Here is a 27,323-nt window from a genome sequence, read left to right as displayed (position 1 = left end):
GCAGCAAACATCCTAGCCAGGAACCAGCTGAAAGCATTGGAAAGGGTCTGGCTTCTAGGAGATAGGGCAGCTGGAAAAATAGCCGAGAAGCTAGTCCTGCCAGACCCCACCCTGTTCTGCCTCTCTTGGAAGGGGTGGCCTTGCCTGCAACTCAGGTAGGAGGCTGGGAGTAAAAAAACTAAAGAGATGGCTTAATTATATGGTTACCTTTTTTGTTTCTCGCTTTTGGATAGAGCCACAGATTTATGCCATGTGCCTGCCAGCTGGTGCTAGGGCCATGGAGGAAGCTGAGAGAGGGTCCTGCTGCTTTGCAGGAGTCCACGCAGAGGCTAGTGGGGAGGGGCAGCCTAACTTTGGCCTGGGGGTTGGAATGGTCTGGGGTGGCCTGCAGCTGTTGTTGAGGGGAAGACGGGGCTTTCCTTGTCGCTGGCTGGGCAAGGACTGTCGGTTTTCCCTTGTAGGTTTACATCATCCAGGTCACCGATGGTAGCCATGAATGGACAGTCAAGCACCGCTACAGCGATTTCTATGATCTACACGAAAAGGTAACGCTGGAGAACTAGGAAGCTGTGTCTCAGGGCTTGGGGGGCTTTTAGGCCGAATTTCTATTCTGCCACACATTAAATTTAGGGCAGAACTGGCTCCGTGCCTATAATGTTCAGTTTCCCAGGGAGGGAACAGGTTTAAACTTGGTTCACCTGACCGTAGCTCTTCCAGAGCGTATACTTGAATATTTGGGTGTGATTCCATTTCTTTCTTTGCTTTTGGAGAGAGCCACCTCTCTCCGGGTCATGTGCAACATGAGTATTTTAAAGACACGCCACTGCCCTGATTGGTTTTCCTTCTGGTTTGGAATTCCAGATGGTGGTTTTTAGGGGCCTGGAGATATTTTCTGAATGTCTCTCCAGTCTCCAGATGGAGCTCCTGGTCTGGAATTGTCCTAGTATTCTACTACTAATTGAATCTGATGAGGCCAAATTCCAGATACACTGGTTGGATCACTAATTCTGATACTCCTGCCAGGAGGGGTTGTGGGAGTTGTGATGAGCACCTGTTCCTGGGCTGCTTGCCTTGATCCTGCACCATTACAGAACCTCTTGGTCTGTGGTTGACCACACTTCTGTTTTCTTACAGCTGGTTGCAGAAAGGAAAATTGATAAAAATCTGCTTCCGCCTAAAAAGATAATTGGGAAAAACTCAAGAAGTTTGGTGGAAAAAAGGGAGAAGGATCTGGAGGTCTACCTGCAGACACTCCTGGCCACCTTCCCTGGCGTGGCCCCCAGTGTGCTGGCGCACTTCTTGCATTTTCATTTCTACGTAAGTTCCTCTCCAGTTTTCTCCTGTAAGCCCACAACCGCTGAGCTCGAGGCAGCAAACCGGTGTAAGCCTCAGCTTTCAGGAGAGGCGGGCTGAGTTTGACCCTGAGGCTAGAAGATGTAGGAACATCACCCTGGTGGGGATGAGATGTGGGCAGAAGTGAGTTTATTGACAAGTTTACTCACAGACTGTGGCCACAGGGAGGTTTCCTTTTACCACATGGCATCTTGTTTAGCACAAACAGCCTGTGGGTGTTTAAGCTGGTTTTCGGAATGGATGGGGGTATGTGGAAACAGCTGACACCTGGCACGAGTATGGCTTCATTGTTGGTTTACGTTGTTGGTTCACAGATCGAGACTAAGGAGTCAGCCTGTGTTGGCAGGATTTGGCCAGCTGAGGGCATCTTCAGGGTCCAAGGTGCTGGTCATTGGTAGATAGACCCCAGGGGGAGTGTGTGTCCTGGGGCGGCTCTGCACTCCCTTGGATGGAGAGAGAACTTTCGTGGGCTGCCGGTAACAGGATGAGTTGTCACACTTCACAGAGGGAAGTTTGGCTGTGTGAAACTCAGATATTGAAAACAGCTAACAATTCTGCTTCTGATAATTTAGGGGGAAAGCAATCAGGCAAGTGTGAAAAGGACGTAGGTATGTTCCAGGATTGTGGCAAAATACTGAAGACAAAGTCCAACAGGAGGGGTGCCTGGGTGGCGCATTCATTTGGGGAACACACTTGTGGTTTTGGCTCAGGTTAGTGATCTCAGGGATGTAGGCTCAAGCCCCGCATCAGGCTCTGTGCTCAGCAGGGAGTCTGCTTGGGATTCTCTCTCCCTCTCCCCTGCCTCTCCCCCACCCTTAAATTAAAAAAAAAAAAAATTTAAGTCTAATAGGCTTTTTTTTTTTAAATTAAGGTAGACAACCGTGTAATCGGTTCTGCCAGAAAATGATGGTGTAGCTGTGGATTTGTTGACAGGAAAATAAGTATGTTTTATGTGGAACGAGGATGCTATAAAATGGTATATAGAACATGGTTCCATTTCTACGAAAAGAAGTTTGTGTGTATTTGTCTAGGAAAATTCGAAAGATCACACACTGCAGCACTAGAAGTAGTTAATCTCTGAGTGATTTTCGGATAAATTGACATTTGTTTTCCTTTTATGTGATGAAGATATGAAAGAATCCACTCCATTTTCAGGCTCATCCTTTAGAAAGGAACCTGCGGGTTGTGGTCTTAGGGCTAAAATATGTTTACAGTACAACTGTCTTGAAGTACTTCCAGAGTAAGACAGTCGAACCGTTTTTGGAGTGCTAGATAGAGCCTGGAAATTTGGTTGATGACACTAGCATTGGGTCACTAAGCTTGGAGGGGCTATGAAAGACGAGTGGCATTTACAGATGGGTTGTATCTATGTATATGCTCTGGATTTTATTCAGCATATACTAGCAACTGTGTAGTTAGCAGTTTCCTGTTGTGGATTTTTTCTTTTCCTTTTTTTTTTTTTTAACATTTTCTTTCCTTACGTGAGGAAAGATTTCCTTGTGTGAGTCTTTCAGATAAACTTTACTGGTTAGTATTTTAGGAGATGCTGTTCTTTTTAAAGATTTAAAAATCTTTATGAGAGACATAGAGAGAGAGAGAGGCAGACACAGGCAGAGGGAGAAGCAAGCTCCATGCAGGGAAGCTGACGTGGGACTCAATCCCAGACTCCAGGATCATGCCCTGGGCTGAAGGCAGGTGCTAAGCCGCTGAGCCACCAGAGACACTGTTCTTTAAGAAAGCTTTGGTTCGCCGTTTAAGGTTAAAACTTAATAAGCAGCCCTTTGAAAGTATAATTCATTGCTTAAGACCTCAATCTTTGAGAAGCAGGTTTGCCCAGCTCTGAGCATGAAAAGGCCTGGACTGCTCTTCTGAGATAGGTTTGTCCGAGGGGCCTGGACCAGCCCACATCTGAGGTTCTCATTTGCGGCATGCTCCACTGCTTGGAACAGTTCGGATATAATGAAATTACTGTTATCAGAAGGACCCCTTCTGATATATAAGATCCTCTGGGTTATATAAATCCAAGGATTTTTTTTTTTAAGATTTTATTTATTTATTCATGAGAGACAAACAGAGAGAGAGAGAGAGGCAAGAGACACAGGCAGAGGGAGAAGCAGGCCCCATGCAGGGAACCCAACGTGGGACTTGATCCCCGGGCTCCAGGGGCCAAAGGCAGGCGATAGCTAAACCGCTGAGCCACCCAGGGATCCCCTCTCTTTCAAATGTTAAAAAAAAAAAAAAAAAAAAGAGGAGACACTTGAGTGGCCCAGTGGTTGAGCACTTTGGCTCAGGACATGATCCTGGAAGTCCCACATCAGGCTCCCTGTAGGGAGCCTGCTTCTCCCACTACCTGTGTCTCTGCCCCTCTCTCTCTGCCTCTCCCGAATAAATAAGTATATATATTTTTATTATTTTTTTAAGATTTATTTATTTATTCATTCAGAGAGAGCGAAGAGAGAGGCAGAGACACAGGCAGAGGGAGAAGCAGGCTCCCTGCAGGAAGCCCGATGTGGGACTCGATCCTGGGTCTCCAGGATCACACCCTGGGCTGCAGGCGGCGCTAAACCGCTGCACCACCGGGACTGCCCAAAATATATTTTTTAAAAGATATGAAGTATACAATTCCCTGGTTTTATTTATTTATTTATTTTTAATTCTCTGGTTTTAGTATATTCACAGAGTTGTGCAGATATTACCATTGTCTAATTTCAGAACATTCATCACTCTGAAAAGGAACTGTGTACCCATCAGCAATCACAAATGTACTTTCTGTCCCCACATGCTGGCCTGGCCTGGACATTTCATATAAATGGAGTCATATAAATGTGGCCTTTGTGATGGGCTTCTTTCCCTTAACATGATGCTTTCAAGGTCCCATTTGTATTGTGCTTTGGTCCTTTTCTGCCTGGGTAATTTCTGCTGATCAGATATAGGACATTATCCATCAGTTGATGGATATTTGGGTTGTTTCCACCTTTTGGCTAATACGAATAATGTTGCTGTGGACATTCATACATATGGTTTTGTGTGGACCTATGTTTTCCTTTCTGTTGAGTATACATAAAGAGTGGAATTGCTGGGTCATATGGTAACTTTAGCTTTTTGAGGAACTGCCAAATTTTTCTCCATAGTGGCTGCACCATTTTCCATTTCCATTAGCAGTGTGCAGGTTCTCATCTCCCCACATCCTTGTCAAACTTGTTACAGTCAACTTTTTTGACAGCTATCCTAGTGAGTGTGATGTAGTATCTTGGGGTGCTTTTGTTTTGCATTTCCTTAATGAGGTTGAACCTCTTTTCATATGCTTATTGTTCATTTGCATATCTTGGAGACATGTATTCAGATATCCTCAGCACTTTAGAAAATTAGATTACTTGTGTTTTTGTGGTTGAGTTGTAGAAGTTTTTATATATATGTATGATACATATATACATATACATATGTAAAATAAAATCTTTGGGATTTTTTGGGAGAGAGCCAATGAGAGAGAGCACAGCTACGGTTAGGACAGAGGGAGAAGCAGGCTTCCCGCTGAGCAGGGAGCTCTATGCAAGGCTCTTGTGGGGCACCATCCCAGGACCCTGGAATTAAGACCTGAGCTAAAGGCAGCCACCCAACCAACTGAGGCACCCAGGCACCCGAAAAGTTTTAGATTTTGATGAAGTTCTGTTTATCCATTTTTTCCTTTGGTCACTTATGTTTTTGATGTCTGTTGAAATCATTGCCTAATCCAAGTTACAGAGATTTACAACTTTGTTTTCTTCTAAGAGTTTTATAGTTTTAGCTTTTTTTTTTTTTAACATTTTATTTATTTATTCATGAGAGACACGGAGAAAGAGAGAGAGAGAGGAGAGACATAGAGGGAGAAGCAGGCTACTCACAGGGAGCCCAATGTGGGACTCGATCCCAAGTCTCTAGGATCACACCCTGGGCTGAAGGCGCCAAACTGCTGAGCCACCTGGGCTGCCCTGATTTCAAATTTCAAAAAGCATCTTTGTACTAGTCAACTGGCTTTAAGATAAGAAAATGACAGAAATGCCACCCTTGAAGAGAACTGAGTGCCTTTCCTTAGCCAGGCAGCCAGTACTGGCTGGCACCTGTTGAGTCCCTGTGGGCCCACTAGTCTTTCAGATCCTTTACCTTCACTGTATAGTCTCCTCCAATTCTCAAGGGCTGGGGGTCATCACCCCCAAGCTTATAAAGGAGGAACTGGGACACAAACTGATCAAATGATGGACTTAGAAAAAGTGGTCATGGAGGCACCTGGATGGCTCGGTTGGTTAAGCAGCAGTTCTTGGTTTTAGCTCTAGTCATGACCTCACGGTTGTGAGATCGAACCCACATCAGCTGAGCATGGAGCCTGCTTAAGATTCTGTCTCCCCCTCCCTCTGTTCGTTGTGTGTTTTCTTCCTCTCTTTCAATCAATCAATCAATGGCTTAAAGGGTCAGGAAATGGCCTTCCTCCCAGGTCCACTGACTGACATCCTCCCTCAAAATGGTGTGCTAGAAGATCTCTGGGATTCGATTTCATTGAATTTGAAAACCTCTTCTCATGGGATGCTGGGATGAGGTTTGTCACTGAGAATTCCAGGAGTACTGAGCCAAAGCTACATGGAGAGAAACAACAGCAATAGGCCCAGTGCCAAGGCATGCCCACTCACTGCAACACAGGGCTGCCCTGGCCCCTGGACTCTCCATCTCAGAGTTGGCCACAAAGAGAAGTGCTTTCTTTTCTTGCCATCGAAATCCACACTGCAAAAAATGAAGTTGGAACCCCTTACCTCACACCGTATACAAAACTAATTCAGCATGGATGAAAGACCTAAATATAAGAGCTAAAATGGGACGCCTGGGTGGCTCAGCGGTTGAGCATCTGCCTTCGGCTCAGGGCATGATCCCAGGTCCAGGGATCGAGTCCTACATCAGGCTCCCTCTGAGGAGCCTGCTTCTTCCTCTGTGTCTCTGCCTGTGTCTCTCATGAATAAATAAATAATCTTTAAAAGAAAAAAAAAAAAAGAGGGATCCCTGGGTAGCGCAGCGGTTTGGTGCCTGCCTTTGGCCCAGGGCGCAATTCTGGAGACCCAGGATCGAATCCCACATCGAGCTCCCAGTGCATGGAGCCTGCTTCTCCCTCTGCCTGTGTCTCTGCCTCTCTCTCTCTCTTTGTGTGACTATCATAAATAAATTAAAAGAAAAGAAATTTGAAATCAGGATGGAACTTTTTTCTTTAAAATTTTGTTTATTTGTGAGAGAGCAAGCAAGCGAGCTGGAGGAGGAGCATAGGGAAAGGGACAAGCAGACTTTGTGCTGAGTGTGCAGCCTGATGGCAGGCTTGACCTGATGACCCCAAGATCATAACCTGAGCCAAAATTAAGAGTTGGCTGCTTAACCAACTGAGCCACCCAGGTGCCCCAAACTGTTACTATCTTAACATCAGTCATAGCATCCACCTCCATCCTTTGTCTCAGTTGTAAAGTGCTGAGGCTGTATGTAAGTGATAAAAGATTTCTCTGCAACTCACTTACTGGCTTATGGCCTTGAAGCTCTTGCCATTGAAACTTTAGGCTTCAATCTGTCAATAGTAATTTTTTACTTGAAGCCAAATTATGTATAAAATGTTCAATTTCTGTTAGAATGCCTCATCACAGTCATGAAATAAGTGTTATATAGCACCCCCACATACACACCCTGACCCTTAGCATATGTGTGTGTGAACCATACAGTGACATGTGATTGAGTCCCTTGTTTGTGTCCCATTAAAAAGGACTGTGCTTGTGTGCCAAGTGGAAGCGTTGGGCTGGCCTGGGCTTATTTCTTGAGCATAGGCACGTTTGCTGTGGGGTGTACTTGGTCACAGGGCTCTGCTGCAAGGCCATGCTCAGAGTGGTAGCTGCTGATCTACAGCCCAACCAGTTCATGGTACATTTATGTGCAGCTCACACTGATGCCCAAGGGTGCACACCAGCACAGATCCTAGCAGGTGGCCAATTGATGGGTCTATAACACATTTAGGGGTGGGTGTTAATGGTTTTTTAAATGTTAGCTAATTTTATTTTAACTGAATTTTTTGAGGTATAAAGAATGCCTTTTTAAAAAAAAATACATCCTCAATTCAGACATTTGTGGCACCCCAAAGGACTTTGGGTCCCTTCAGCCCAGATTGCATGATCTCTATGGGAGTCACCTGTTCCCACAGGTGACCTTCCAGCAGAATCTGCCGTGGCTTAGATTTGGGGGAGGGAGAGTGGGAACTGACTGCACACCTTTACTCTGTTTGCAAGGACTCTTGAGGAGGCCAACAACAGGTTTCTCTGAGGAGACTGGTACTCTAGATTCAGGTGCCCAAGGAATCTATTTGTTCCTCAGGAAGTCTCCCCAGGTGGAGGCAAGCCTGGGAAACAAAGTAGGTAGTGTTGCAAAAGCAGACAGTGTTAATAGCAGCTGCGCTTCCTGTGCCAGAACAGCAGGGAAGCAGAGAAAGAAATTGTCACATAGTTTGCCTTTTAGATTGCTCAGAATTGAAAAACCTGCTCTCTGCTGAGCATGAGCCCTTGGCCCTTACTATCTTGCAGCTTTCTGTGTTTTCCGGAAATGCCAGCCTTGTCCCCTTAGCCGGTGCTGAGGCCAACTATCCAAAAACCCCCGTAACATTATTAGGTGTGAATGGAGGGCAGGGAGCCCCCCTTCCTGAGGGAGACCTTCCCGAGGGAGTCCCATTGTCACTAGCACGGGCCAGAGAGTTGTTGCTCCGGAACCTGCGTCTTTTAAGCTCACCAGGTGATGCTCACAGCAGCAGGCCAGGGAAGTGCTGACTTAGAGACCAGCCACGGCACTTAAAACTGCTGGTAGAGAAACAAGCCTTTGGATCATTCTAAGCTCTCCCTCATCTTCAGTTCTTCACTCCAGTCAGGGAAGCTATAATTGAGTTTAAGTTGTTGCAGGAGACTGAAGTTGAACTTGGGTCTCAACAGCGGAGAGCCTCTCCCCTCCCTGGCTGAAGCCCTCTCCTCAGAGCCTTTGTTGTCTGAAGGCCCCTTTGCATCTGACCTCGGATCTTGCCAGACCCTGTGCTCCTTAATGCTGGGGCCCACATGTGCTCATTTTTCTCCCTTAAACTTTTTGTGATGCTAAAGGGGGGTTATTCTCACACTATATGTAAACTGAATTTTAAGCAGTTTAAAGAAATAACATTTTTAAAAGCTAGCATGAAGTATTTAAAACGTCAGAGGGGGAAAAAAAATGTCAGAGGAATATCTTTATAATCTTGGTGTGGGGGAAGAGCCGTGAAGTCACAAAGGAAAAGAATCACAGATTAATCACAGATTAATCACAGATTAATTTCCATGAAAATGAAAAATCTTTGTGTCAGGAAGACCACCACAAAGGTAAGAGGCACGACAGGGAGAAGCTATTTGCAGCATATAAACAACCTTTAGCATATCCATCATGTATGAAAGATAAGAAGGAGACAAACAAACCACAAAGCAAAACAGGAAAAGGACACCCTGTCTCCGGCAACCTGGTGCCTTTTGAGTCCCTTCGTAAACATGTGAATTGCACATCCCAGTGGCAGAAATGTTCCCATGAGTTACGAAGGCAACTGCGTGGCCTCCATCTGGGCCTGTTTACCAGAAGTTGGCTGCCATCTGTCAATTCGTTAAAATTCTTACCTGCACAGTGTGGGCCTGGGGACTGGGGGGCCCTGCCATCCCCAGGATTACACGCAGAAGCCCTGAGGCAATGGATCATGTACAGAGAGAGTCTAAGTGGCTTTGCTACTTTCTGGCCGTGTAAAATTAGTAAGAGTACAGCGCCTCTCCACTTCAGTTTGCTCAACTGTGAAACTGGGTTCAAAATACCATCTTCCTCACATGGGGCATTGGGTTGACTGAGTGTGCCGGTACGTAGCAAGTGCTCAGGCGCTGCCCAGCATGGTTCATATCCCAGCACACCAGCTGTTACTATGACTGAGGGCTTTGTCTTTCAGGCCTCCTTAAAGGAAGTCCTTTCCTGCCTCTTTCTTTGGACCCCGGGGCCAAGTAGACTATTGAAAGGCTTGAAGGATGAGCACAGGAAGAGAGCAAGCACTCACTGTTTAAGACACCTTTGAAACATGAAAGAAAGTAGAAACAGTCATTCTTAGATGAAACAGGACTTCCTCTCTACCACACCCTCTCCCAGGATCTTCTGGGGCCAGTTTTGGGACTCTGAAGTAGCCAGGCTTTGCCAGCCCCCTGGGCCTTGTGCATCAGGAGAGCCCGTGTGTGCTAAGAGTTGCTGCAATAGGCCATTTCTGTTCTTCCTTTAAAGCAATGTTCCGCATGTCCACAGAACTGGAAATACTCAGTATCCCTTCCTGGGTGCTTTAATTTGTAGTTTACTCTCTTTATTGTATATCATAATCTCTACTTGTTATTACTCTCTTTATTGTATATTATAATCTCTACTTGTTATATTAACTTTCTAGAGAGCATTGAAGCAACAGAGTAGCTAGCAGAGAATGTGTGAGTCCCAGTGGTTGGGGGCAGGGGATTTTCTAACTGTGGGTTGTTTTCTCAGGAGATAAATGGAATCACTGCAGCACTGGCTGAGGAGCTCTTTGAAAAAGGTATGTAGCTGGGAATCTCCCAAAAGAGTGGGATTCAGGGTGGTGCGGTATCCCATCTGTTGTGCTGTGCCAGTGAGCCATAACCAGGGCCCACCTCCCTCGGGTTGCTCAAATCCCTGGACCTGGGCCACAGCCAAGCCTGATTACCTACCTGCCCACCTGCCCTGCGCCAGCCAGGTCTTAAGAAGCTGTGGTCTTTGACCTTAGCACTCTTTGAGACCCCATGTTGGGGGTTAACTCCAAGCTCAGGATATAGTCCAAAGCCCTGTGATGGAGTTCTGGAAGGTGGATGACATGCTGCCCTCTTGCACCTGCTTTGTCCTTACCTGAGAGAGATTAGATGTGAACCAGAAACCAATCCTAGGTGATCACCCTGCCAGAGAACATAGTAACAGTAGCTAGCATGGAGTGTTTCCTGTTGTTCAGCCTCAGATTGGACATCCCACTGCCTCCCTCTTGGGAGGTTCAGCTAAAGGACACTGAAGGCGAGAGGCCCAGGAACCTGCTTGAGGGTACGTGGCCGGGAGGAGCAGAGCAAGGACTGGTTAAGAACCCCACCTACTTGTAGGTCCTGCACGGGGCTGGCACCTCAGGCTTCGTCTAACCTTGAGGTGTGTGCATAATTGGAGGTTGTAGCGTGGATCTGTTGCCCAGATGTTGCCTCACATCAGCTTTATTCCAGTTCAGGGCCACAGATTTTGACTCGGCCTCACCTCAGGGAGGCTCCCCAGTCGCACATTCTCATGACCCTTCCTCCTTTGTAATCACGTGTCCTGGGTCTGCCCTGTGCCCGGCCTGAGCTCAGGACCATGGGTTTGTCCCAAGGGTGCTTGCCTAGTGCTTGTTAACCATTGGCCAGGTGGGCAGATGCCCTGGCTGCACAGTGGGTGGGGCTGGGTGCTCACCCTGTGGGGCATGGCTGTTGCAGGAGAACTGCTCCTGGGGGCCGGCGAGGTCTTTGCCATCGGGCCCCTGCAGCTCTATGCGGTCACCGAGCAGCTGCAGCAGGGAAAGCCCACGTGTGCCAGTGGGGATGCCAAGACCGACCTCGGGCACATCCTGGACTTCACTTGTCGCCTTAAGTACCTTAAGGTAAAGCTGTGGCAGCTTGGTAATAGAGAGCCGCTCAGTTGTGGGCATATAGCCCAGGTGGGTCCTGATAGCTCATTGGCTAGCAGCATGTGTGAAGGTGCTTGCAAATGAGCCCTGGGACAAGGAAGGCCATCTTTGGTGTTCTTGGCACTGTGCTTCTGGCTGTGAGCACCAGGGGGCAGTCATGATCCAGTGCCCCCTTGCTTTAAACTGTGGCTTTAGCCTGCTTTGTTGACCACGCAAGTGGTGTGTGGAGGTCTGTGAGTCCAGTTTGGTGGGTACAGCACTGCCCCCATGAACGTGGCTGAGGAACGCTTACAGCAGCATCCCTGATTCAAGCCCTGTGTCTGGCCACAGGTTTCTGGCACAGAAGGACCTTTTGGGACCAGCAACATTCAAGAGCAACTCCTGCCTTTTGATCTGTCAATATTCAAGTCTCTTCATCAGGTGGAGGTAAGGCCCAGGACCCTGGAGGCTCAGCCAGGCTGAGTGCACGTGGGTGTTCTCTTGCTTCTGGTTATCTGTGGGCCAGAGAGAGCCTGGATTTACCCATAAGTTGCTGTTGCTTTTGTGTTTGTCACTATGTGACAGGCCCCGTCTAGCTAAATCAGGCCCATCTGAAGGTGGAGAGAGAGGGGCCTCTGCTGCTCCTGGCTGCTCTGCATGTCTGTGCCCAGAACATTTGGACAGGATGGAGCACCAGTGCTTGTTGGCTCTTTCTTCTCGTTGCTCAAGTTGAAGTGCTGGGAGGGCATCCTGGGGGTCAGGCAGAGCCAGTTCCAATCTGTGTTTCCCAGGGCAGATCAGCAGAGGGCTCTGAGGGTTCTCTGCCCTCCAGTATGCCCACACCTAACAGGAAATACTTTGTTTACTTACTACCAAATTCCTGGGTTCACAATGCTAGATTCGTTAACATTTTTTAAATGTGAGGGGACTCAATAACATAATTTTTAAAAATGCTTTAAAGCGTCTATTTCTCAAGCATAGCTTTTGTGTTCAACCCTGTGTCTTAATGTACACTTTTAAAAAGTTTTTTATTCATAAGAGAGACAGAGAGAGGGGCAGAGACACAGGCAGAGGGAGAAGCAGGCTCCCCACAGAGAGCCTGATGTGGGGCTCCATCCTAGAACCCCAGGATTCCACCTGAGCCTATGGTAGATGCTCAACCACTGAACCACCCAGGTTCCCCAATAGACACTTCTTGATGGAAACTTCCCGACAGCCCTGTGGAATGGGTATTTTTATTCTCATTTTGCAGTTGAGGAAACCTAGGGTTAGGGAGGTAAGGAAGCTTGTCCAGGACCACACAGTTAACGAGGAGAAGCTGGGATCAGAATTCAGCCTCTGCCACCAATGGGACTATTCTGCCTGCGGCATTCTGGGCTAGTCGCAGAGAACTTGAGGACCGCAGCCCCTTGCTGGGAACCTAGGGTGTGTGCCTCCACCAGTGCTGGCTGAGGAAGGACTGGGAACTCAGAGCAGTGCCCGACCCAGCCTCAGCTTGCATGCTGAGGCCCCAGAGTTGGGGTCTGCAGATGGGTGTGTTCATGGGCATGCTTTGGCCTGTAGCTGTCCCTCCCTTGTGCAGGACAACCAAGGCCAGTAAAGTAGGGCTGGGTGAGCAAGAGGGCCCATTGTATTCACTGTGCGCCAGAGGCCCTCTGCTCTCAAGTGCTGCTTTTCAGAGCCCATTCTTCATGTCTACCTTCCAAGCCCCAAGTCAGCCCTTACAGCCATTTCTGAGGCACAGCTTTTCTTTGTTCCAGATTAGTCACTGTGGTGCCAGGCACATCCGGGGACTAGTTGCGTCAAAGCCCACCTTAGCCACAATGAGCGTCCGCTTCTCTGCCACTTCTATGAAGGTAAGCTCCACCTGTTTCCTGCCTGGGGCACCGAGTGGCAGGATCCTACGTTGTGGTGTCCCACCCGTCTGCGCTGAGTATGGGTGTGGGCAGCTCTGTGCTCATGCAGGTCTCCCCAGTGCTCAACAATCTCTGGGATGCTTTAGTCTGTCTTCATCAAAAAGCGATACTGTTAAACAAGATAGTTGAAAGAATTGGGTCTCCCCACCCCAAGCCCCGCCAAAAAGTGATTTTAGATGTGACAAATTGCTGGGCAGTGGCAAGTGACAGAATGTTTATTAGATTGATATCAATGTTTCTCTAAGCTTAAAAAGCCCTGGCTTAGTACTTGTCTATATCTTGTTTTGAATGGACTTGAAGTAGACAGGTCAGGTCATGGAAATGCTGGTCCCTGTTGTTTGTGTGTGAGTAACAGAAATACTCGAGAATGTGAGGGGTTTCTTTCCTATTTACCTTTTTACAGATTACATCTTAGTAATGTTCAAATCCTTCTCTGGGTATAGAACAAACATAGTGGTTACTTTTATGACGTAGTGTCTGATCCAGATTTGGGTTTGGCCAAGTCTTGAGGCCACTGGCTGAGATAGGAGGCTTGCGTCAAGAGCAAGGATTTTGGGGACAACCCAGCCTTTCTCCGTTGCACTCCCTGCCGCCCGACTCAAAGGGCCCATATTGATCCATTGAGGGAGGAAAGGCCTTCTGGGCATAACTGCCAACCCAAGGAGGCCTTCCTTTTTGTCCTTTGATGGGGCCTCTGTGTCCATGCTACTACCCTGTGAAGTCATGGACAGTGATGGCCTACTGTCCTCAGTGGGGGCTATAGTGCCAGCTTGGATAGGATAGTTGCCTGGAAACACCATGATCTGATCTTCAGCTCCTGAGGTTTAAGCCAGAAAAGGCATCACCACATAGCAAAAGGCTCTTCTGGCTCAAAAAGCATTTGCTAATGAAGCAGGGTCAGAACACATTCCAAGTGGCTGTTCTGTTACTAAGCTTTTCTGTTATTTCACAATCGCTTAAAACCATATGAACTAAAAAAAAAAAAAAGAACTAAAAAAAAAAAAAACATATGAGCTGAAGCCCATTTTAATGCAAGTGTACTTCCACATGCTAAATATGCTGAAGCCCTTCCTGAAATTTTGCAATGATTGTGTTGCGTGAGGGCCAAGTGTGGTGCTCAACAGATGTTCTTACACAGGAAGTCCTTGTTCCCGAAGCGTCAGAATTTGATGAGTGGGAGCCAGAAGGCACGGCCCTGGAAGGCCCTGTGACCGCCGTCATTCCCACATGGCAGGCACTGACCACCCTAGACCTGAGCCACAACAGTATCTCCGAGATCGACGAGTCTGTGGTATGCTCTCAGCAACAGGTGCCAGGGGCTTCTCTGGCCTGATCAAACCCCAAGGTTGGGTATTTAACTTGGCCTTTTCTAGAAGGACCACAGAAAACCTATATTCTGTGTTTTGTGTATGCCTGAAAATTTTTAATTTCAAAGCGGAATTAATTAAAATAGGTGAAGTAGTGGTTAGAGTCAAATGAAGCACCTGCGTGTTTGATACAGAAACAAAATGAACGAGGGAGCTGCACTCCCAGGGAGTGCAGTAGAACAATCACTCTATAGATTCTAGACATGCCACGTAAGAGTGATATCCAGATGGGATTTGGGCAAGAAGAGAGTGATACCTGTATTTGTGCTCTTTGGTGGGGTTGGGCAGGGCTGAAGAAGACGGACGGACTTACTTCTGTCTGGAACCTTGCCACTGTTATTTTCGCAAGCCAGGTGTTTCGTAGGAACAGTGGACCGTGTTCCACACTGGAGACCCTCTGTGCTCCTGGGACGGGCTGCTGAGTGGGCACGGAAGGTGTCACAGCAGCTGCCCCACAGAGATGTCTGGCTGGGGAGTCCGTGTCTGGAGGAAGCATCCCACAGTGTCCATCACCAGTTGCGGAGGCCACGAGGGTCCCATGTCCTAGAGTAACCTGAGCTCTCTTTCTTCTTTCACAAGAAACTGATTCCAAAGATTGAGTTCCTGGACCTGAGTCACAATGGAGTGCTGGTGGTGGACAATCTGCAGGTAATTCATGTCTTTAAAGGCCACCATCTTTGGGCTTCTCGAGGTCCTGTTCTCCTGAGAGCTCAGGAAGCTAATGCCACCTTGGGCATTTGGCCATACCCTGGGGTCTTCTCTCATAGGCCCCCGAAAGGTGTCTGGGTACCCTGGAGTTTTGTATAGATGGGGTCTGCTGCTGTCCCCTTCAGGTATCAGTGATGCACCAGATGATTGTTTCTCTAGTTTCAAAGAGTGAGGAAAGACATGGAAATGTAGACTGAGCATGATGAAGATGATACACCTCCATCACGGTGATGGGCAGCCTCATTTTCACAGCTTATGCCTCCCCCGTGGGCCGTGATGTCCCTACTAGGGAGGGGGGCTGTGCCACAGGGCCCCTGGGTGTGCCAACGATCCAAGGTTGCCCTTACCAATAGCTGTCCAAAGGAAGTGGATGTTGGAGGGCTAAAGGCCCACTACACTCTTAGTGGTGGCCCGCCCGCTCAGGAGCCTTGGCCTGAACCAGCATATCCTGTTCTTGATGCCCGCTGCAGCACCTGTACAATCTCGTGCACCTGGACCTGTCCTACAACAAGCTCTCCTCCTTGGAAGGGGTGCACACCAAATTGGGAAATATTAAGACCCTGAACCTGGCAGGAAACCTGCTGGAGAGTCTGAGTGGCCTGCACAAGCTCTATTCCCTGGTCAACCTGGACCTCCGTAACAACAGGATCGAGCAGGTGAGTCCCAGCCCGGGAGGCTCCCGGGGTCCTGGGATAGCTGCGCCTGGGAGTTGAGGACTTGAAAAAGGAACGGTAAGCTGTCTTTCTTTGAAAAGAGGCCATCAGACGTGTCGGCCTATTGCTGAAGCATTCGAGGATGAGATGAGGGAAAGGAACTTGTTTCTTGCAGATGGAGGAGGTCCGGAGCATCGGCAGCCTCCCGTGTCTGGAGCATGTGGCTCTGTTGAACAACCCCCTGAGCATCATTCCTGACTACCGCACCAAAGTGCTGGCTCAGTTCGGAGAGAGAGCCTCCGAGGTAAGCTGCTGGGGAAGTTCTGTTCTGTCTGAGAGACGGTCTGGTTGGAGTCTGGCTTCTCCCAGGCAGTGCTGGAGGTGGTGTCCCCTGTTCTGTGGCTGCCTGCTTCGGAACGACATCTGGCCCTGAAGGGCCTCTCAGTTCTGGGAAGTCTGCTGCCTCCCCAGGAAGAGGCTTCCCCGCCCCTTCTGTGGGGGAGCCAGCTGCCCTGGTTCCCGCTGGCTTCTCTCAAGTCATCTTCTGTCACGACTTCGGGCCAGGAGGGCTCCCCACCAAACAGCAGGCACAGACCAAGGGTAGAGGAACTGTCTTCGGCTTGTAAGAGTCACCCTGTATTTTGTAGACTGTGGACCTTAAAGGGTTCGCCCACCTTTGCCAGTGTGGACCAGCCCAGCGTCTACCACCTGCTGCGTGTGATCTGGCCACCTGCCACCATGTCAGCCTCACAGATCCTTAGCTGGACTTCTCTGTCTTTTCAGTCTGAAGCAGGCCTCTCCCCTTTCTCCCCAAATCTCAGGCCAGAACATACGTGGGTGTTTGCATCCTCCCCCCCGACCACCCTCCTCGCCCCTTTGCAGCCCCCCAAGTGCCCCTTTCTTCGCACCATCACTAAGACTGTGTTTATAAGATGACCTCTCCTCTTTCTCTCTCCAGCTGCACAGTGTGGTGTCAGCTCTTCTCCAGGCCCTTGGGACTGTCCTTTATGGGCCACACCACTACCCCTCAGTGCTTGCTAGTCGTAGCCTCCTCCTGTATTTGCAGATGGGGCTCCCCACCCTTCTGCCTGTTCCCCGTGCTTCTGCCCTCCCAGATCCTCAGCTCAGAGACCCTCCCTTTACTGATCTGAGTTTTTGCCATAACTGGGGGCTTGGTTCAGGTCACCGCCTTCTATCACTCTCAGTCACCCAAGAGGCCATCACAGTGGATCCTGCACCCCTTCTCAGAGAGGGACTCCCAAAAACAAACTGGGCAGTGTGGGATGTCCCGGGTCACTTCTGAGGGTGGTGAAGAGCTCACACGCCAGGGGACAGAATGTCCCCTGGCCACCTGTGTCCTCTTAGGGCATGGCACACACCTCAGCAAGGTCCCTTCCACTCTGCTCCTGTTATCAGCCCCTGTGCTGATGGCTGTTCTCTGAACTCTGTAGGTCTGTCTGGACAGCACAGCCACCACAGAGAAGGAGCTGGACACTGTGGAAGTACTCAAAGCAATTCAGAAAGCCAAGGAGGTCAAGTCAAAGCTGAACAACCCAGAGAAGAAGGTGGGTCTTTGTGTGGGAGGCAACAGGAGTGATGGTGAAGAGCCAGCGAAGGGAAGAGCTGGCTTGCGGTGGTAACAGGACATGGAGCGCTCCGGGCCCCTATGTCCTGGCTGCATCCCACCCCCTTCACATCCTGGTTGTCCTCACCAATGCAAGGCGGGCAGTTGGCAGCTCTGCCCCACAGGGTTGCTGTGGACTAGGCAGGGCCGCCTTCACCATCACCACACTTCTGAGAGGTGGGAGCTCCTTCCCCGGGCTGACTTGAGCACTCCTCCTCAGATCAGTGAGGATTCCCGACTCTCAACGGCCCCCTGCATCCGATCCAGCGGCTCCCCTCCCAGCGTGGCTCCCACCTCTGCCTCCCTGCCCCAGCCCATCCTCTCCAACCAAGGTAATTGTGTATGTCTCACCACCTAGCACAGTTGCACAGGTCCTGCCCAGGCCTCCAGGCTTGGCTTGGGGGAAGATGCCAGTACCTGTTCCCTATAGGTTCAGACACAGGGAGGGCATGGTGCTGTCTATAGGCAGCACCTGTTGGGGTGGCACAGAGTGGGGGGTGGCGGCTTGGTATCAGCTTTATTGATTACTTAGCAAGGGTCCCCAGTTGTCCTGAATCCCACATCCAGTTCCTGTAGGATCCCATGGGTTTCTAATGGGGCCCCAAGGCTACCCTTGGAACAGACTCGGGGCTGCTGTTCATAAAGACCCTGTTCCCCCACAGGCAGCATGGGCAGATTGGCTCCTAACTAATGGGACGCCAGGCCTAGTGACTTTCCTGAATCGGGCACCCTGACCCCTATATAGGAAATGGTTTTTTGCCTTTTTTTTTTTTATCATTGCCTTATTTCTGTGGTTCTTGCGGTGTGATCCAGCCCCAAAGTTCTGTGTGTGTGGGCCAAGATGGGCTGTCCGTGGACCCATGGAAGACCAGTTCCCTTTACCCGCCCACTGTCTTAGCGTTTTCAAAGGGCTTTCACCTCTGAACCCAGGCATCCTCGGAGATGAGTGAGTGAAGCAGGTCCCATGAGAGTGTCTGCTGGCCCGGCCCCTGCGGAAGAGGGGAGGGTGTGCCGTCCCGAGTGGAGCCGAGGCTCGGGACACACAGGAAAGAACGCCGCCCGCCCACCCGGGCTCCTGGAGACGCAGAACTTGGTGTGAGGTCTTGGGAAAACAGTTTGACCCTATGTTTCAAGAGCCAGAAAAACGTTCCCACCCCTTGACCTGGTAACCCCGCTGGTGGGGCTTTTATCTTAGTAGGATAAGTTAATGGGGAAGGGGGAGGTGAAATGCTCATTGCAACATTATTTATGCGAACAAAACATGGATATGACAGGCATCAGAGGATGCAAAGGAGATTGAGCCATGGTGCAGAATGCTCTGCCACCATCACATCAGAGAGAGGGGGCCTGGGTAGGAAGAAAGGAGAAGTGCTCAGGTTAGGTCCGAAAGCCCGTGGCTGGGCAGCACACCAAGGTCATGACCATGAGGTCAGAGAAAGAACTCGTGAGAATGGAACGGTGGTGTTAGGGGCCAGAGGAATTGTCAATCTGCTTTTGTAACACTCTTGACTGAGAAATTTTGGTTTTATTTTTTTACATGAAAGGGGAGGGGGGTTTGTATCACTGCGAAGAAGCTTCCCTGCTGCCTTTCCTGCCGTCGGGCCAAAGCCCTCTTGGGGGCCACCACCGTGTGCTGCCCTGTCACAGCACCGGCCAGTCTACAGAGGAGCCATATGACTAGGCTTCCAGGGGACAGGGAGGTGCGACAGGTCCTCAAGGCCAGGAATCAGCCGGTTCTCAGCATTTGTTGACTCAGTGAACGAGTGAGTGTGTGGGTGAACAAGCAAGTGGAAAACCAGCTGCTAAAGCGCAGACCGTGGGTGGGGGAGATGAGGTGTCTGCCCCCAGAGCCGCTGCAGGCAGCCCCTGCTCAGGCAGGAAGGCCTCTGCCCCCTCCCCCACCTCCCCACTCCCAGGGATGTGCCACAGAGTGGCTCACTATAGTCTGTTCCCCCCCCCCTTCCTGGCTACCAGACATTTAGACGTTGTCTCCAGATTTGCACCTCTTACGAATAAAACTGTAGTGGATGTCTTTGTGTGCACATCTCTTTCCTTTCTGTGAGAAACAACAGAATTCGGGCCGCATCTAGGCACTCTGATGCCTCTCGTCTCATCCTCTGAGTGACCCTTCCTGACCACATGTTTGTACAGTCCACGGTCCAGGAAGGAAGCAGAAAGACTGTCCCTGTCCGCATTTCCTCAGTTCCAAACAGGGTGTGGGTGGGTAGTGGCAAGAAAACGTTTTTTTCTCACTAAGGTAGAGGAATCTGCAGATGGTGGTGTTCAGCCATGTGCTGTACCCAACCAGGGTCTTGCCTGGATGGACCAGGATTTCTCCCTCAGGGAGCAGCTGTGCTCCCAGCCCACTCCCACCTGTGAGGCAGGCAAACATACTTGTGAATAAAGTGGGTGCTTTCCAGTTAACACTAGGCCTCTGGTTATCTCAGGAGCTGGTAGCCAGCTTGTTGGAGCCATGGAGGATTGTGACCAGTAGGGGCTGACGGATGAAATGCCAGAGTTGACTCTTCTGCCAGGTCCATAGAGAAGTGCTTAGGAGCAGGCACCCGGGAGGGAGGCAGCTCAGTTTGCATCCCAGCTTCCCTGGCCACGTGCCTTCAAGCAACTTACAGCCTCTCCGAAATCCTGTTCTCTCAACTGTAAAGTGGATACACCCTACTTCATCGATTCTAAGATGCACCCGTTTCCACCCTGTGACTTCCCTGAAATTGAGATGCGTCTTTGAGTCAGTGGCGTCTCATAGTCGCTGTCAGCCAGCTGGTATTCGTGATGGAGTCGTGTGAAAGCCTTCCGTGGACACCTGCTAAGACCAAGATGACACCCCATCCAACGCATCTTAGATTTGATGAACTGTGGTAAATAATGAGAGGCATGCATGAGCTGATGCTGGGGAAGCGCTTAACACTGCTCCTGGCTCATCAGGAATGGTCAGTGAGGGCTTCCCTTTCTTGTGTACTTTGTGGGGATTTCCAGATGACCAGGACGGTGCCCCTAAAGAACCTGGAGCCTCTTGGGAAGGTGAGCTTATGTGCCCAAAGGAGAACAGGGCAGGATGACCTGGGGGTGTTTGTAGAAGAGAGAGGCAGGTCTAGAGCAGAGAGAGCTTTGTAGTGGAGGTGATAGGTGAGGTGAACCTCAAAGGATGGTAGGATCTGAGCGTGTGAGGGAGGAGAGGGGTGGACTCCAGGGGAGAGCAGTGTGCTTTGTGCATGGCTGTGTGCTTGCCGCCTTCCTGCCTATGCATAGCTTCTGCTGCTTTGCTCGGGGGCTGGGGTGGCAGCAGGCAGAGGCATCTAGGCTTGGGCTCTTGGCTTATGGGCTCTTGGCTGGCTCATGGGCAGAGGACCTGGGCTGCATGAGTTGTCCTGTCCCGGGGCGGAGGTGGGGGGAGCGCGGCTGAGCTGGACAGGGGTCTGTGACTTCTGGAGCTCAATCACTTCACTGAGCCACAGTGACTGGCAGCAAAACCAGGCAAGCGCTGGGCTCCCTTCAAATCTCTCTGAAACTGAGGGTTGATTTTCAGTGTTCTCCCAGCTAGCTACACTTAAGAAAAGGTTTTAAAAAAAAAAGTCTTTACCCTCCACCACTGTGGAAAACGTCCAGAGTAAAATAATAGGCCTGGACATGCTATCCTCATAAAACAGCCTCAGCGGGATTTAAGAACGCTCTGTTTCTGGGGTGCATGAGTCACTGCGCTGTCCATGGAGGTGGCCCAGGGGAGGGTCAGTGGGGAGCGTTGTGCGGAAAGCAGGCCATGGGTGCCGAGCACGGTTTGTCCTTGCCAGCCTCGGAGAAAAACAGCCTGCAAGAAGGCCCAGCCTTCTGAGTAAGGGGTCCCGAGCCCTTGCATGTCTGTGAAATTCACAGAAATGTTCTATTAGTGGGGTTGGGCCAAGTTTAGTCAAGTTCCTAGAAAGAGGTTCCAGGAGTGAACACGTTGAAGGCTCTTGATGGACATACTGCCAAACTGCTCTCCCAGCCGGCAGGCCAGCTCGTGCCCCACTGCCCGCCTCTGCCCCGTCAGGCCAAGTCCAGGCCAGGCTGACAGTCAGACCTTTGCCAAAGTGAGACAAAACCAAGGTCTTGTTTCAGCTTGCCCTTCTGTGGTTCCTTTTGGGGGTGTGCCTCACTTCTGGTGTTCTTTCTGGTGGCCATTCCTTTGTGGGATATCTGTTCATCCTTGCAGTCTCCTAATGGGGTCTCCAGCCCCTGCTCCCCATTCTTGTTATCTGGAAGAGCCTTTTATAGATCAAAGACACATGTCTTTGTTAAGTATCACAAGTACTTTTTTTCTCATTTCATTTTGATTTATCTTAGGTTCCTTTTTTTTTTTTTTTTTAAAGAACTTTGGTTGTTATGTAGTCGTACATATCGATTTCTTCCTCTGGATTTAGGTTTAGAAAGTCTGTCCCTGCTTTGAAATTAGATAATCAGTCATTTATCCTTCGAGTTTAAGATTTCCATTTTTAATGTTTTCTTCTGTGACCTTGTGGTTGGGTTAGGGGGTCTGACAAGGCCCTCAGTCATGCCGGAAGCCTGAGGGTCCAGCCCTGTTTGTTGAATGGCTACTCTCCCTGCCTGCCCTGCCTGCCCACCCCTGGTCTCTCCAGGTATCATGTTCGTTCAAGAGGAGGCCCTGGCCAGCAGCCTCTCCTCCACCGACAGTCTGACTCCCGAGGACCGGCCCATTGCCCGGGGATGTTCTGATTCTTTAGAGTCCATCCCTTCAGGACAGGTAATACCCTCCTCCTACTTTTGGGGATTGCTTATTTCTCTGGATCAACTGTTCTGCCTGGGGCTGTCCAGAAGTAGGACCTGCCTGGAAGGTAGAGGTGGTGTGGCTGGAGTTTGGGGCAGATGCTGCCATTGCTTGGTGCACTCTGCTTTGTGATGAGCAGTTTGTATTCCCTGTCTGTCCCTCTGTCTATCCATCTCTTTGTGTGTGTGTCTCTGTCTGTCTCTCGGGGCTAATAGGAACAGGCAGTTCTCTCACTAGGTCCTGGGGGGTCAAAGCCAGATAGATGGTCCTTAGCCCCTATGAGTGGACTGTCCTGGGAAAGGCAGTTCAGAAAGCCCTAGGTGGGGATTGTTTGGGTCCCACACCCATCAGGAAGAGTTTCTCCACCATTGCCTGGCACACTGGGCTTTTCTGCTCGCTCCTGCATGTTACCCTAGTAGTCTGGGGCACATGATGACTCCAGCATCTTCTCTGTGGCTGCTGCTAAGGGTTCTGGAGCTTCTCCCTCTGTCTTGGGAAGAGAGGATGAAGGCAAGTGTGATAAGATCTCATGTGTGGGGCTTCTCCCTGCTACCTGGGCCTCCATCCAGCCCTGACTAGTAGTCCAGGGTCATGGCCCTGTGACCCTGGGCAGTTTGCACAGTCCTCGTTCTGTCCCAGTACTCCTTGGCACTCGTCCTTTCACTCTCCCCAGGGTCACACAATAGGAGGTTCCCAGCTCCTAGGTCCTCTGCACTGCTCGGAGACCACTGGGAGGGCCTTGCCAGGTGCTACATAGCCTCTGCTCACAGAGTCCTCTGCGGGCCAGTTGCCACATTGATAGGCTGTCCATGCGGACCCACTGCGGTGGCATGAGGACTCAGATGCCAGACCTAGAGGCACATGCTAAGCTGCAGCATGGCAGGAGGCTCTGGCCCAGGTCTGGAGGCACGGCTGGTGTCAGACAGACATAGGTGGGAATCTCAGCCCTGCCATGCACTGCTGTGTAACTGGGTGAGTCTCTCTCTGCCATTCTGGGCCCCAGAATCTGTCCTCAAGAGAAACATGGGGATGGTAAGGAGCTTCTCGTAGGGTGGTGAAATGGGGAAGGGTGCCTGGGTCAGGGTCCAGCACCCAGTAAATGCCAGGGACTGGCTGCAGCAAATAGGGGACTCACCACATGTCCTTCTCTGTCAGGCACCTTCTGATGATTTACGGGACATGCCAGGAGCTGTTGGTGGTGTGAGGTAAGGAAGAGGTTAAGAAGGCATTCTAGGCCTTCTGCACATGCCCAGCTGTGGACCAGTGGGAACCAGTTGGATTTTGTTAACAGTCTGTTCATAGAAGTTCTTCAGAGATATTTCTTCCTTTAAATAAACAGGAATGAGGTGGGTTCTGGTCTGTTTCCAAATTCTGATCCCTGAAGTTTGCTTGATGTGTTATCCCATACCAGGGGTCAGCAGATCAAGGCCAGTTTGGCCAACAGGCTTATTTTGTACAGCCTGTGAGCTGAGATTGATTGTTAAATTCTTAAAGCACTGTTAAAAAAAAAATTATGTGGATGGGCTTCCCCAAAACTGTTCACTCTCTGACTTTTTATAGAAGTTTCCCAACCCTGCTCTATATAGATGTGCTTTTTCATGGAGGGGAGCAGTGGCCAAGAGGAGCTAGAATTTAAATGTGAAAGTCCTAAGACCCACCTAGCTGACCCCCTGACTCCCATCCCAGAGGCCACTGGGTGCTCCTGAAGGGAACCATTGTCAACAAGTGACTTCGTGCCCTTGAGCTCTCATTCCCTTGGGAGTTAAAGCCAGCATCTGAGTGACTGAGAAGTCTTGTGGTGCTTCTGTTGGGAGAGCCCGTGTGGTACAACAGTGCTGAATGCCTGTGGCCTGAGCCCTGGGAATGTACACTTGCACTGAGCCAGCAGTCCTAGCAGTCCCAGCCCTCCAGTGTCTCGGCTTCCCACTTGGGCACTTATCAAGGACATGGGCTGAGCTGTTTCGAAGGCTTGGGAGACCCTCATGTTGTTCTGTCGAGGCCAGGGTGCAGCGGCAGGCTTTGCCTGTGGGCACTAGGGATAGTCCAGCCCAGAATGCCATTGACCTGGCCTCTCCCCACACAGCCCGGAGCATGCAGAGCCGGAGGTCCAGGTGGTGCCCGGATCTGGCCAGATCATCTTCCTGCCCTTCACCTGTATTGGCTACACAGCCACCAACCAGGACTTCATCCAGCGCCTGAGCACACTGATCCGGCAGGCCATTGAGCGGCAGCTGCCCGCCTGGATAGAGGCTGCCAACCAGCGGGAGGAGGGCCAGGGCGAGCAGGGCGAGGATGACGATGATGATGAGGAGGATGCCGCTGAGAACCGCTACTTTGAAATGGGGCCCCCTGATGTAGAGGAAGAGGAGGAGGGTGGCCGGGGGGAGGAAGAGGAGGAGGAAGAGGAGGAGGAGGAGGAGGAAGGCGAGGAGGAGCGCCTGGCCTTGGAGTGGGCCCTGGGTGCAGATGAGGACTTCCTGCTGGAGCACATCCGCATCCTGAAGGTGCTCTGGTGCTTCCTGATCCACGTGCAGGGCAGCATCCGCCAGTTCGCCGCCTGCCTCGTGCTCACTGACTTTGGCATCGCTGTCTTCGAGATCCCGCACCAAGAATCACGGGGCAGCAGCCAGCACATCCTCTCGTCCCTACGCTTCGTCTTCTGCTTCCCCCACGGTGACCTCACCGAGTTCGGCTTCCTCATGCCGGAGCTGTGCCTGGTGCTGAAGGTGCGGCACAGCGAGAACACACTGTTCATCATCGCCGACGCCGCCAACCTGCATGAGTTCCATGCCGACCTGCGCTCGTGCTTTGCACCACAGCACATGGCCATGCTGTGCAGCCCCGTGCTCTACGGTAGCCACACCAGCCTACAGGAGTTCCTCCGCCAACTGCTCACCTTCTACAAGGTGGCGGGCGGCTGCCAGGAGCGCAGCCAGGGTTGCTTCCCTGTCTACCTGGTCTACAGCGACAAGCGCATGGTGCAGACTGCCGCCGGGGACTACTCGGGCAACATTGAGTGGGCCAGCTGCACACTCTGCTCGGCCGTGCGGCGCTCCTGCTGTGCGCCCTCTGAGGCCGTCAAGTCCGCCGCTATCCCCTACTGGCTGCTGCTCACACCCCAGCACCTCAATGTCATCAAGGCCGACTTCAATCCCATGCCCAACCGCGGCACCCACAACTGCCGCAACCGCAACAGCTTCAAGCTCAGCCGAGTGCCGCTGTCCACGGTGCTGCTGGACCCCACACGCAGCTGTACCCAGCCACGGGGCGCCTTCGCGGATGGCCACGTGCTGGAGCTGCTCGTGGGCTACCGCTTTGTCACTGCCATCTTTGTGCTGCCCCATGAGAAGTTCCACTTCCTGCGTATCTACAACCAGCTACGGGCCTCATTGCAGGACCTGAAGACTGTAGTCATTGCCAAGACCCCTGCGACTGGGGCCCGGTCCCAGAGCCCCCTCATGGAAGGCCAACCTCCCGAGGACAGGGCCAGGTGAGACAGTGCAAGCTCTTGGCAGGGGGGTGGGGGGGGGCCATGTGTGCGCCAGGGTGGGCCTGGCTCCTCTGCTCCTCTTTGGCTTCTGACCAGCATCAGCATTGCCCTTGGCTCCCTGTGACACCCTATGACAAGCCTTACTCTGGTGGTGAGCCATGTACCCCTTTTCAGGAAAAACTGGGTCATTAAGGGGCTTTCTCTTTGCATGTAATTCTATGAGTGCCTTCCAGAGTCACTTGTTGGCAGAGAGTAGCAAGGTCTGAGATCTGAGTTTGAGCTGGGCAGTTCTCTGGTTCAAAGCTCCTTTCCTTCTTGCAGCAAGGGAGACAAAGAAGGAAGTAGTGGTAGTCTTGTCCTGTTCTTCCTCCCTCTGCCTGGCTTCCCCTTGGCTCCCTCCCTGGGTTTTCCTCGGGGCCATCTGGAGCTGAGGCTAGAGGGAGGCCTATGAGCAGCCATGCCCATATTATCCTCAGCTCACCCCCACCCAAGACTCCAGAGGGGCCTCATGCCCTGGAGGGTGCTCCTTCTTCTGTTGGTCCTCCTGTCCTCTAAGATACAGCCTTACTTTCTCTTCTGTCCTTGGAACCAGTGGAGACACTGTCCTCACCCCAGTGTCTCAAGTCTTCTGCCTCTGATCCCAGCTCCCGAAACTGGTGTTCCCAGGGGGCTCCCAAACTCTCCCTGGATGAATCAGGTCCCCTTCTTGGGCCCAGCTCAATTCCCATGCCCTCCATAGAGATGCCATCAGGTCTCGAGGTGCTGGAGAGCAGCTTCTGCCCAAGGCACCCCACCCCTCTGTGCTGAGGCCTCAAGGGGTGACACCTTGCCTCCATTTCCTTGCTGTCCCCAAGCCTGGCTAGAACCTGCCCACAATGGGGACTGCATGCAGAAAACGGACACCCTTCTTTATCCCAGCAGGCACATCTTTGTGCCAGCCCTGGGGTACCACACTGCCTGTCTTTCCCCTGACTGCCCATCATCTTCTAAGAGGGAGGGCCTGGCACTTTCCCTTTGTTCTGTCTGCCTGTAGGGAACCTTGAGATGATGAAATCTCCAGAGGACCCCAGACTTGGCAGTTGGTACATGTGTTTCATCACCCTCTGAGGTTGTATGTGATGTGACTCTCCACTTGGGGTCCCTTTGCTAACACAATGTTTCTCGGGGGATTGGGATATGTAGCAATGACCAGCATCCTCAGGAGGTCCTAATAGAGGCTCCAGCTCCAATGCCAGCAGAGGCTCCAGCTACAGCCACAGCAGAGGCTCCAGCCCCAGCAGAAGCTCCAGCTCCAGCCCCAGTGCCAGCAGAGGCTCCAGCTCCAGTCCCAGTGCCAGCAGAAGCACCAGCCCTGGCTCTGGCCTCAATGGAGGTCCCAGCCCCGGCCCTGGAAGAGGCCGTGGGCCCAGCAAAGGCCTCAGGCCCAGTGGAGGGCCTGCTTCCAGATTTGGCCCCAACAATGGCCTTGGCCTCAGAGGAGACCCCAGCAGACACCTCAGCCCCAGCCCTAGCTGAGCCTCTGGTGCAAGCGGAGGCCCCTGCTCATTACCCAAGTGAGCACCTGATCCGCTCCACGTCGGAGGAGAATCAGATCCCCTCGCACCTGCCTGCCTGCCCATCACTCCGTCACATCGCCAGCCTACGGGGGAGCACCATCATCGAGCTCTTTCATAGCAGCATTGCCGAGGTAGTGGCACTAGAGCTGGGCTCACTCACTGGCACTCATAAG

The 27,323-nt window shown here is 51.2% G+C and overlaps 1 protein-coding gene across 2 annotated transcripts in view; it reads left to right on the top strand.

Annotated features, from left to right (window-relative positions):
* NISCH (nischarin) overlaps positions 1-27,323 on the top strand; it is a 32,452-nt gene that overhangs the window by 1,708 nt on the left and 3,421 nt on the right. The window contains exons 2-17 of one of the 2 annotated variants that reach the window (XM_025986620.2): positions 462-545; positions 1,135-1,317; positions 9,913-9,961; positions 10,890-11,053; positions 11,411-11,506; positions 12,820-12,915; positions 14,114-14,266; positions 14,922-14,990; positions 15,521-15,706; positions 15,879-16,007; positions 17,155-17,268; positions 17,548-17,659; positions 21,956-22,080; positions 23,260-23,309; positions 24,188-25,594; positions 26,777-27,281. In XM_025986620.2, coding sequence (XP_025842405.1) covers positions 462-545; positions 1,135-1,317; positions 9,913-9,961; positions 10,890-11,053; positions 11,411-11,506; positions 12,820-12,915; positions 14,114-14,266; positions 14,922-14,990; positions 15,521-15,706; positions 15,879-16,007; positions 17,155-17,268; positions 17,548-17,659; positions 21,956-22,080; positions 23,260-23,309; positions 24,188-25,594; positions 26,777-27,281 — 3,522 coding nt within the window. Of the gene's footprint in view, positions 1-461; positions 546-1,134; positions 1,318-9,912; positions 9,962-10,889; positions 11,054-11,410; positions 11,507-12,819; positions 12,916-14,113; positions 14,267-14,921; positions 14,991-15,520; positions 15,707-15,878; positions 16,008-17,154; positions 17,269-17,547; positions 17,660-18,257; positions 19,360-21,955; positions 22,081-23,259; positions 23,310-24,187; positions 25,595-26,776; positions 27,282-27,323 lie in introns of those variants that run through there. The other variant, XM_025986629.2, reaches the window with a different exon arrangement.

This window comes from Vulpes vulpes, chromosome 9 (assembly GCF_048418805.1).
Source record: "Vulpes vulpes isolate BD-2025 chromosome 9, VulVul3, whole genome shotgun sequence".
NCBI classification, from domain to species: Eukaryota; Metazoa; Chordata; class Mammalia; order Carnivora; family Canidae; genus Vulpes; species Vulpes vulpes.
The sequence above is the reverse complement of the archived record's forward strand: the minus strand, read 5'-3'. Positions and strand labels throughout refer to the sequence as shown.